The sequence below is a fragment of the Gopherus flavomarginatus genome, chromosome 3, assembly GCF_025201925.1.
Source record: "Gopherus flavomarginatus isolate rGopFla2 chromosome 3, rGopFla2.mat.asm, whole genome shotgun sequence".
Lineage (NCBI taxonomy): Eukaryota > Metazoa > Chordata > Testudines > Testudinidae > Gopherus > Gopherus flavomarginatus.
Window position 1 is genome coordinate 95,511,293 of NC_066619.1, and position 12,131 is coordinate 95,523,423.

Consider the following 12,131-nt stretch of genomic DNA (forward strand, 5'->3'; position numbering starts at 1 on the left):
GTGGGAACCAGAGTGGATTGCTCTACAGTAATCATCAGGCCTTGACCTGTGAATAAGACCGTGACGATGCCCACGCGCTGAGTGGTTTGTGTCTCAGAGTCTCCTCGGATAAGCGAATCGTCCAGATACGGAAAAACGCATATCCGACATCAGCGAAGGTAGGCGGCGACTATGGCCGTAAACCAGAAGTACTGACAGTTGGCTAGAAAGCGGAGATATCTCCTGTGCGGAGGGAAGATGGTGTTGCCAAAGTACGCGTCCTTCATATCCAGGGCGGCATAGTAGCCCCCAGGAGGCAAGGATGGAATAATGGTACCCAGGGATACCGTGCGGAACTTCAACCTTATCCTAAACCGGTTGAGTCTGTGCAGGACTAGGAAGGTCTGAGACCTGCGTTCGAGTGGGGGACTAGGGCATAACGGGAGTAAAACCCCTTGCCCCTTTCGTCCATCGGCGTCTGCACCTCTTGTACGAGGAATTGCTCGTGAGAGGGGTCCCTGAAGGGGGACAGGGCTGGAACAAATTAGAGGTGGTACCTATGCTCCACCGTGCTCAGGATCCAGCGATCTGAAATTAACTGGGGCCACGCCAGGAGAAAGCGGGATTGGGATCCCGGCCTGTGACTGGTACACTGCCCTCAGGCGCACCTTGGAAGGTTCGTCTTTGGTCCCAGTGGTAATTGCGAGGGACCTTGACCTTGGCTCTTTAGGGGTCCTGACGTTCGTCTGCGACCACCTTGGCCTCGCCGTTTGCCAAAGTCCTGTCTCTGGCTAGGCACAGAGTATGGCAGCTGGCGACAGAAAGGCCTGCGTTTGGTCGCTGGCATATGCATGCTGAGAGAGCGCATTAGGACCCTATTGTCCATCAGGCTTGGCAGCCTGGGGCTGTCTTTGCCGCGAAAGGCCTTTACCAACAAAGGGTAAATCCTGAATGGCATACTGCAGCTCCGGCCGGAGGTTTGAAACCTGAAGCCATGAGATGCACCTCATGGCGACACCAAAGGCCAGAGTCCTGGCTGCAGAGTCTGCTGCGTCCAACGAGGCCTGGAGGGACGCTCTGGGTACCTTTTTTCCCCCGTCCTCCAAGACGGCAGCGAACTCTTGGCGGGAGTTTTGAGGGAGAAACTCCATAAACTAAACTACCTTCACCCAGGTGCTATAATTATCGCAGCTAAGCAAGGCTTGTTGCTTTGCTACCCAGAGCTGCAGGGCCTCTGCAGAGTACACCTGGCGGCCAAACAGGTTCATTCGCCAAGCCTCTTTCGGTTTTGGGGCTGGCGCCCGCTGGCCATCATATCAGAATCGTGGTCCTGAGCATAAGATCTGCGCATGTGGGATGACACGGATGCGTGTCCGGATGGCCATGGAGGTACTAAAAGAAGGCACAGGCAGAGTCTCTGACTCTATCGGACCTTGCCCAACTCGGCACCGGGAACCGGCACCGGGAGGCGTACCGGTACCTGGAACGAGATCCAGACCCGCAACCAGAATGGTGCCTGGAGGTCGACCGAGATCTCGAGGCTCGGGGAGAGGCTACAGAAGTCAAGGTACCTGTCGCGGTGCCGGGAGTCGGAACGGTGCCGATAGCGGGTCGGCGAACGGGATACCGACCGGTGCAGCGAGTGCGACCAGTACCGATGAGGAAAACAGCACCGGGACTGCAAGTGGTGTCGGGCGTGCCGACAGGATCTGGAGTGTCTGCGGGACCGTGATCATGAACGGTGCCGCTCTGCTGTGCTGACAGAGGACGGTCACATGAAGAGACTGTATTACCCGCACCGGCGGTGCCGGGGTCAGGCAGCATCGACTCTGTCATGGCAATGAGATCCCTCGCCGTTGGTAATGTCTCCGGCGTGGAGGGAACAGCAGGCTCAACCACAGTGCATACTGGGGAGCTGTCAGGCACCGGATTCGACGGCCCTCGTGGGACCGGGATCGACGGTACCGAGGTCGTCAGAGCTTCGGTAGGTGTCGGTGCCGGGTGATCCGAGTTAGATGAGCTGTCTGGCTGCGGTGCCGTCGGCACGGAAGCAGCAGGAGCAATAAGCTCAACCACGGCGCGCGCCGGGGAGCTGTCAGGCACCGGATTCTACGGCCCTTGTGGGACTGGAATCGACGGTGCCGACGTTGTCGGTGCCTCAGAGGTGTCGGTGCCGGGCAATCCGACTTAGACGAGCTCTCTGGCTGCGGTGCCGTTGGCACGGAAGCAGCAGGAGCAGTAGCTCAACCACGGCGCGTGCCGGGGAGCCGTCAGGCACCGGATTCTACGGCCCTTGTGGGACCGGGATAGACGGTGCCGACGTCGTCGGTGCCGCAGCAGGTGTCGGTGCCGGGCGATCCGACTGTGACGAGCTCTCTGGCTGCGGTGCCGTTGGCACGGAAGCAGCAGGAGCAGTAGCTCAACCACGGCGCGTGCCGGGGAGCCGTCAGGCACCGGATTCTACGGCCCTTGTGGGACTGGAATCGACGGTGCCGACGTTGTCAGTGCCTCAGAGGTGTCGGTGCCGGGCGATCCGACTTAGACGAGCTCTCTGGCTGCGGTGCCGTTGGCACGGAAGCAGCAGGAGCAGCAGCTCAACCACGGCGCGTGCCGGGGAGCCGTCAGGCACCGGATTCTACGGCCCTTGTGGGACCGGGATCGACGGTGCCGACGTCGTCGGTGCCTCAGCAGGTGTCGGTGCCGGGCGATCCGACTTAGACGAGCTCTCTGGCTGCGGTGCAGTTGGCACGGAAGCAGCAGGAGCAGTAAGCTCTACCACGGCGCGTGCCGGGGAGCTGTCAGGCACCGGATTCAATGGCCCTGGGGGACTGGAATCGACGGTGCCGATGTCATCGGTGCCTCTGCAGGTGTCGGTGCCGGGCAATCCGACTTAGACGAGCTCTCTGGCTGCGATGCAGGTGTCACGGAAGCAGCAGGAGCAGGGGGCTCAACCACGGCGCGTGCCGGGGAGCCGTCAGGCACCAGAAGGAATCGTAGGCTCTCTCGACCTCGGAGGAAGGGAGCGGTGCCGAGTCGACTTCGGTGCCGGCGACGGCCGGTGCCGAAAGGCCTTGGCAGTACCGGCGGGGTCCGGTGCCGAGGAGGCGCTTCTGCCAGCCGCTTGATCATCGCTCGGCGCCAAAGGTGGAGGGGTAAGTGAAAGTCCCGCTCCTTTTTGTTCTCGGCTTAAAAGCCTTGCAAATGGGGCACTTAGCTGTCAAGTGTGATTCCCTGAGGCACTTCAAACAGGAGTCGTGTGGATCTCCCTTCGGCATCGGCTTCTGGCAGGCCGAGCCCATTTTAAAACCCGGTGAGCCGTGCATGGGCTCCGGCACCGGGTTCATGGAAGGGGCTACTTCCTGAACCCCGCTAACAATTACTAAACTAACTATGTTAGCAAAGAAAAAACGTATAACTATACAAATATATATATAAAAGGATTATAACGGCATAACTATATACGAGAACTACGAGTAGCTAGGGAAGTGGAGGTCAGCTAAGCCACACTCCACTGTTCCAACGACCGACACGGGCGGTAAGAAGGAACTGAGGAGCGGGTGGGCCGGCAGGGGTATATATCAAGCGCCATGATGGCGCCACTCTAGGGGGCGACCTGCCGGCCCACTGAGTTGCTAGGGTAAAAGTTTTCCGACAAATGTGCACGCGCGGCACACACACCTAACTGGAATGGATATGAGCAATCACTCGAAGAAGAATATCTTTTATTGGACCAATTTCTGTTGATGAGAGAGACATGCTTTCGAGCTACACAGATGTGAAGATGTGTCTCTCTAACCAACAAAAATTGGCCCAATAAAAATTACCTCACCCACTTTGTCTCTCCGTTATAACAGTATGTCAGTCACATTATTCCTAACTCTTCAAACAACACCATTCCTTCCTGCAACTCCACCACAAACAGCAGGAAAAAAGCTACAGGACCCTGGCCATGTTCTTAGTGACTGTGCTTTCCATTGTGTGGCAGAAGACCTAGGTTCAATTTCTGGGCCATTCTCACTAACTTGCCCATTTGAGACTGGGACAGCTATGACTGCAACAAGGAGAAGTTAATGACTCAAATCTCTTAGCAGTGACTTTTGACCAGAAAACAGCACTAGGATTCTCAACCAGTCCTTGTTGGCCAGTAAGTTGATGGGCCAGATCCTCAGCTGGTGTAAACTGGTTTAGCTCCACTGTCTTGAACACAGCTGGACCTATACAGACCAGCGGAGGATCTGGCTTGATGACTGTATTCTGAGTCTCAAGGCAGTGGTGTTAAAGTGCTAGCTAAAGGGTAACAGTCCTCTGTATAAATGTTACGTTTAATTGTTCTCCATATCCAACTGCTGTCAACAGCAGAAAAGCTGGCATTTAAAATGTGCAGCTGGGTTAGCTTTTCCAAGACCCAAGGAAATGAAACTGGTGAGGAAACAAAAGATCTTGAGTTTCTAAAGTAAGAGCTTAACAAAAAAGATGATTCTCCTCCCATCCCTGAATATTGTTAAAAACAATGTAATATATTTTAAGCAGCTGGGGCACCGTAACTCAGACTGTAGGTAAATGGTTCATGTATAAAGATCTATAACAATGCTTAATAGCAACTGTTGGAAATGGGCCATCCTGATTATCACTACAAAAGTTTTTTTTCTCCTGCTGTTTATTCTGACTACAGTTGGTATGGCAACACCCATTTTTTCATGTTCTCTGTATATATATTTTTTCCTACTGTATTTTCCACCGCATGCATCTGATGAAGTTGGTTTTAGCCTATGAAAGCTTATGCTCAAATAAATTGGTTAGTCTCTAAGGTGCCACAAGTACTCCTCATTCTTTTTGCTGATACAGACTAACATGGCTACCACTCTTCATATCACAGTGAGCTAAAGCTCACCTCAAGCCACAGATACATAAAATTCATGAGTTTAGAAATAATCTAGATTCAAGTTTACACTACACATCAGAACACAATAGCTTAGATACTATCTCCACTATGCAGGGCATAATGTCTTCCATATAGCTCTTCATGCAGCAGCTAGCTCTCCTACAACTCTTCAGACTACATGCATACACCTATGTATTATGTCAACTCATGCACCCCTCACTTTCCATTATTTTTCTCAGTCACTGAGGCAACCACAGGAGGGATCACTATTAGTTGGAGGAGTTGTGAATCACATGACTGACAGTCCATTTTAAAAGCATATTGTTCATGATGTAAATATTATGACTTATTATTTTCATGGCGGTAGCTCTAGGAGCTCCAGCAATGGACCAGGACCCCATTGTGCCAGGGGCTGTACAAACACAGATTTACAGTGAAAGGTAGAATCCAAAACATTTTACAAGCTATATCGTATTGCATTGTATCATATTAATCAAACAAGTAAAACTTGGATTGAACAAAATTAAGAGCAGTAAACCAATGATACTGTAAAGCACTGGCATGAGTGGGATCCAAATCCTCCTCCCCACGTGTGACCTTGAATACAGCTCTAGAACAGCCTCTAACAACCAGTTTGTGTGAGGGGCAGCACCAGTTTTCACGCATGTGCACCTAGAAGTGGAGAGAGAGAGCAAATCACTCTGATCTGTAGGAAGCTGTCTCAGCATGGAGCTCAGGCATAGAGAAGTCTGGCCAGTTCTTTTCTCAGAAAAGCAGGAATAATCTCCAGTGTGAAGGACTTGAACGAGGAGAAAACAGAGCCTGTCACAAAGCCAGAGCCTTGAACCTACCCTCTTCCCTCAGGAGTTGCCCTTAATCTGGATTTCCAAAAGGGTTTTTCCATGTGGAGGGAGTGAAAAAAGAATTATGCAGCATTTGGGAAGCCTCACTCGAAGAGTACTGTAAGTGGGAGGAGGAACTATGATGATATTTCTAGAACCTACTATACTGGAACACAAAATATTTCCAATGCTGCCCCATAGCTCAAATGTGAATGGATCAAACCTCTCAGTTCAGGGCAATATCTTTTTATCTCCTTAAAGAAATGAGGATTTTCTGGCAATTTATCTTTTTTGGGGTGGGGTGTCTCAAAGTGGAGCCTCTGATGAAGGAAACTTCTCTTCTCCGTGTGGGAATGTCTACACTTGGAGCTGGGAGGAGGTGATTCCCAGCTCATACAGCATATTCATGCTAGCTCCCATCAAGTTTGTACACTAAAAATAGTAGTGTAGCTAGAGTAATGGCACAGGCTAGCCATGTCCAGTATATATCCACAGTGTCCAGACTAACCCACAGCGACATTACTACTTTTAGAGTGTTAGCACGAGTACATCTACAGGAGCTGGACATCAGACCCTTAGCTGTAAGTTTTACTATTGTGTTGTGCACTATCGTGCTTTGCAAGAGGGAGACAAGGAACCCAGGGAAGTTGGGAGCATAAAGGGTGTGGCTGCATGAGGAGCACTTCCAAAGGACAGTGAGGAATACGCAGCGTGAGGTGGTGAGTGGCACTGAGTGACTGCATTTCCTACTCTTGATTTCTCTTTCTCTGACCAGTCAACCTTTCACTCTCTCAGATTTTCTCTCTTTTTTTTTTTTTTTTGGCCAGTCTCTGACCTCAAATAACCCTTTGGTCCTTCTCCAGACTGGGAAATGGAGCTTGAAAAAGGTTAAAAAAAAAAATTGCTAGAGGAATAGCTCATTTGGCTTAGGGGTTCAAAATACAATAGACCAACTGTTTGTGGGCCTACCAGGAACAGCCTCTTTTCCAATTTCACACTTGCAGTTCTGCAGCTGTGTATGTGTAAACCACGTGCAAATGGATACTCACAGAGTTGAATGGAAATTTTTCAACAAAATTTTTGTGATGGAAATTGCTGATTTGCTGAAATTGAAATTTTTGTGGGAAACGATTGGTAGTGAAGAATTTTCAATTCTAAAATTTCTAAAAACGTTTTGCAACTGTCATTTTTTAAATGAAAAATTCCACTTTTCCTGTTTCAAATGACTTTTCATTTAGAAATTCATGCAACTTAATTATAGCAAAAAAAATGTAAAAACAAAAAAAATGATTGATTTCCCCATAAGCCCTGCCTACCTCTTTGAACACTTGGGGGTTAATATTATTTCAGGTTAAGGGGGAGAGATTGGGTTTAATGTTGCATATAATAGTGGTACACACAGCTTAAAAGATGCCTCAGGGCTGGCCTAGCAATCACAAACTGTTACACGGAGGAGCCAAGTCCAATTCCCTTCTTCCTGGCAGAGTTAACATTCACATGAAGAACAGCTTTGTGTCATGCTCAATTGACCCTTGCCAGCCAATCATAGAGTGGCATGGACTGTTTTAGCAGGCTGGGAGGAGGGGTCATTTCTATGTACGGTCTTTGAAGGGGAATCATAAAAGAGAAATGAAGAGAGATCCTAAAGAACACAGTCTCTCCAGTGCAAAACACTGCTTTCTCTAATTACCTCTATGAGAGTCCCTGAGCTCTCCGGCTGGTAAATTTACTGATTATAATCGTATTATTTCTGGAAACAAACTCTTACTAAACTAAAATTTAATTATAAAAGGAAAATAATAAAAAAATAAAGCGTAAACCCTTTTCAATTGTGTTGACAGCCTGTCACATAGTCTTCATAATGCTTTCGGATCCCAGGACATTTCTTTTCTTTAAGAAAAAAAAAAAAACCATACCCTAACACACATCTAGAGTCTGGTTCCAATCTCAGACTGCTGAGAACTACAGCAACTACACTGAAGCGAATGGAGTTCCATCAGTGTAAATGAGGTTAGGATCAGGCTCATGGACCCCAGCACATTTCACACAGAATTCCAACGTCATTTCTGTTACACAGTACCTGCCACTGGTTTCCTGATTGGCTTGACATATATGTGGCTGGGAGGCTTCGCAGGCTGTTTTTCATAGGTGACCCTACTAGTGTGCCCCCCATATCACTAGAGGAGGATTCACTGGCCACTGCCATCTGGTATTGGGAGTAGTTGTAAAGGTTGTTGTAGTAAGGATACAGGGATGGCTGGTAAAAACTGCTGTAGTAGGTGGAGTCCACAACCAAGTCAGATGTGCTCTCCAGATGCCCTCTGCTGGTGATGGAAGGAATGTCCTGAATGAGCATCCGTCCCTCTGAAAAGAAAAGAAAACCAAACCACAGCTGGTTATTGAACAGGAGGGTCTATCTTTCACCTTTCACTAAGCTGCTTCTGCATCTGTTGGCTTGATGGGGGTGACAGATAGGAGGAGGTGAAAGCTGAAGGGAGGCAGGGCTTGCTGTTCATTAGAGCGTCAGCAGGCAGCTATTCATTCAGAGGCAAGGCTGAGCCTGAAAGACCTCTCCCACTGACTATCTCACCTGAGGCAAAACCAACTAGAAGATTAGAGATTGGGCCAGAACCTCAGCATGTGTAACCTAGAATTAAATAGATTTACACCATTACATTTTAAAAGTGCAACATAACAGAAAGATGCTGACCTCAGGCTGACACCGGTTCTCTTCATTCACCCCTTTGTACCTGGTTATATGCAGGTGACAGCTGGGGCACTCTATAAACATGGCTTTAGAATGGGAAGAGGATGAGTGTACATGTCACACAAGTTGTGAAACCCAGGCACAGCAGGGTGAGCCGCGGCAATCCAAACCCTGATATGTTGGGGGTGGCTCAGACTATTTTCGGCAGGAACACTCAACCCCTTTCCTCTCGAAACAGACTCAAAATGCAGCCATATTTTTCTCAGGCAATCACCCATATTGGAATCCCTTGCACCAGTTTCCACGGCACCACAGAAAGAGGTGATGATTATTTTGTTGCTTCACAGGATTCCTGGCCACGCTCTCAATCTTACTCCTGACTGCTTAGATTGTGGGCTGCCTCCACCACATCCCTCCCCTATTGTCTGAAGAAAGAAGGCTCCGTCCTCTTTCCTTCCCCTCCTTCTGGGAAGGGAGTCAGGCTCCAACTTCATTCTCAGCTGCTAATGTATGAATATATAAATTCCACTCCCTCTATATTAGCCCAGGGCAGGTCTGGTGTCTTCTAACTCCTCTGAGGGGAGGGGGATTGCCCTTTAACACTTCGCAGGTGCTCCACACCCCTACTCTGTCTCATACACATACATCAGGTCTGTGCAGTGCCCCCCACATAGCATAGTCAGCATACAGTCACATGGGTTTAGAGGTACTAACATAAGAGCACAGGAAACAACGCTGTAACTTTCCAAGATATAGTATTAATACAGTGGGGAACTGGGCTAAGTACTGAACAGAGTATATTTTATCAGAGGCACAAACACTTCAGAACTCGATCACTTGGTTCTGTCATTGAGTCACTGTGGCCCTATCTACACTAGGGATGTTTTCTAAAGCTTTCCCCCCCATCGCCAATAACATTTCAGCTTCAGAGGTGTCTGCAACATTACAATCCCAGGTGTAGACAGCTGCTGCTGCTTCTGTTTTTAACACGATGTTGATTAGATCTGTTCTGAGCAGGGTGACATGACAGGGTGTTAACAAGGACAGTGGTGGCCAGCCAGTGACCTTTCTATTCTAGGTCTCCTAATATTGTAGACACTTTCAGAGCTGAACCAGTGCTAACAACAGTAATGGAATGTTTATACAAAATCCCCTTAGTAGACAGAGCCTGTGTGATCTTGGTCAAGTCACTTTAATATTTCTCTGCCCCAGTAACCATCTCTGTGAAATAGACACAACTGTATTTACCTACCTCACAAGGACCCTAAATTGTAAAGCATTATTTATGAGCTCCACTCCAGCTGCAAATGATCAATAGTACCATTTATTACAGGTTTCAACCCAACCCTGCCACCCTTCCCTGCTTGAAATTAAGATCCCTCACAATCAACAGCTGTATCACGCCAGGTCTATAGCGCAGTTTCATCCCTGCTGTAACTCCATTGAGTTCACTGGAGTTTATCTTTACACATGTCAAAACAAAGCAACTTGCTAATTTAAATACTGTGGGTTTTCTCTCTGTCCTGACTCTCCCAGTACCTAGGCTCTGCCCGAGTGCAAATCCAGCCATTGGAGCACTTACATTCTGAACATTTCTCAAATCTACACGACAGCATTTGTGCAAGTGAGGCTACTAGAGCCCTGCTTAGAGTATATCAGGTCAAGTAAGCAGAAACCTTTCCCATATGGCTCTATTACTGCACCTCCATCCCAGTTTTTGGTGCTGTTGCCTGTATCTCTGCTACGCAGAGTCTGCCAGGTTTACCCTCCAAGTTCATCTCATCTGGGACTTGGGTCAAATCTGAACTCAGGTGACTGGAACTGAAAAGCTAATCAGTTGTGAAGGAAAATTTAGGGAGGCCTTAGGACTCTGGTCAAGCTTACAGCCCTAAAGAGTTGACCAAGTCTTTTTTTTGTATGGAAACTCCCCAAAGCAGAACAATGGCTTTGTGTGTCTAAAGGGCATGAGGGGGCAGAGTGAAAAAGTCCCCAAGTAGCATAAATTGCAATAGCCAGGCTTATAAAATATATAACCACAACAGTTGTGTTAAAAAGGTCACTGACCACAAAAGAACAGACAGTGAGTAACAGGAGGGGCCTAGAGGGGGAGATGCTACTTTTTGCTCTTGACTGTATTAATTTTGCAATGTATTCCAAATAAGGTAATTAATATGGAAGTATGTGTAATTTATCTGTAGTTTTAACCTTTATAAGCTAGTTAAAGTTTAAGGCGGGCAGAGCAGCTTGCCACCTTGCATGGGGCTATGCTGACTCTCCTTGCATATATGCTCACATAAAATAAAGGAGCCTCAGGCTGATCTAATCCAGACTCAACGTGTGGTTGATTTTCCACAACACAGTCAAACAATCCCTGGATTACCTTGACCCTAAACTTAGGTTTTGAATAATACCACAGCCAGGCTGCTCGGCTTCTCATACTATATGTCAACAGCCAAATGTAATGTCCTCCATCCTTCCCGTGCTGGGATACAGATTGTATAGGAGACAGAAGGTAACGCAAGGCACTTTATGCCTGTGCAGGGAAGGAGCAAGCATACTGGGGGGCGGGGGCTTGCTCACATGCTTGCACTTTTAGAAAGGGTGTTGTGCTCCCTATAGCCCCAGCAACAGCCTCCTGGTGCTTCCAAAGGTCCTTCATGGTGGGAAGGGCTGAAGCAGGGGTACAGCCATAGTCATGCCCCAAATCCCTAAACACATCCCTTCTGGGTGTTCAGTACTGCTGGTAGGGTTAGCGCTCTCCCTCCTGGAAAAGAGGCACTGGATGCAGCATTATGGCTGCCTCCTTCATAGGAGCACAAAGGGAGCTAATAGCTTCATGCACACTCTACAGCATACCCATGCTGGGCAGCCATCATTTGGCGTTTACTGAGTTAAGGGGTTGACTTGCCATTGCTCTTTTTTTCCTGATGAGGTTGTAGTCCCTGGTGGCTTAGCGCTTGGGCCCCATGATGAACCTATTGGTCTGGTCCTTTGTGTCTCTTCTGCCATATCCCGTCCTCTAATAATCTGTACAATCCTATGAGCTGCTCTTTTAAGACTCATCAGTTTGCCAGTTCACTCACTCGCCCACTCACTCACATGCATAAATCCCAAACTGTCAGAAGCCTGGGATGTTTTTCTTTCATGAACATGAAATTATTGAATCCACAATTCTTATAATGGGTCTGACAAACATCCCCTGTGAGCTACAGCCAGAGGGCAGGGAAGCAGTCCTAACAATACACCAGAAAAGCAGGAGACATAGGAAGAAAGTTCAGGGAAAGTAAAACAGTCTCCCTTACCTGGAGCAACTCTTAGTGACTGCACTGGTCTTTGCAGCAGACCCAAATGCTCTTGCCACGTGAGACATGGCAGAAGAATGAGGCCTCAGTGAGGTCTCATGGCACTACCGTGTTATATTCCAAAAGATGCAGGAAATCGCAACATCATGCCAAGAGCAGCTGAGAATTAGCACAGGTTCCAGCCAACTCCTGCACCCAGGATTTAAAACCTAAGCGCTTTTCTTTGCAGCCATGTATGGTGACTGGTTACTGCCTTTCCTTGGAGTATTCTTGGCTAGATTCAGGGCTGCATGTCCTCAGAGATACAACACAGAAGGCATAGCTTTATGGCATCTTTGCACCACCTGGATTCTGGGCTATGGGAATGTCCTTTGGTGAAAGTTGGAGCAGCCTCACGGGGTTACTCTGATTCACAGCAC

General features: G+C 48.4%; 1 protein-coding gene across 1 annotated transcript in view; it reads right to left on the reverse strand.

Annotated features, from left to right (window-relative positions):
- The window catches only part of DMRT1 (doublesex and mab-3 related transcription factor 1), a 102,245-nt gene that overhangs the window by 62,609 nt on the left and 27,505 nt on the right, over nt 1–12,131 (reverse strand). The window contains exon 3 of the mRNA XM_050944300.1: nt 7,784–8,067. Coding sequence (XP_050800257.1) covers nt 7,784–8,067 — 284 coding nt within the window. The remainder of the gene's footprint in view (nt 1–7,783; nt 8,068–12,131) is intronic.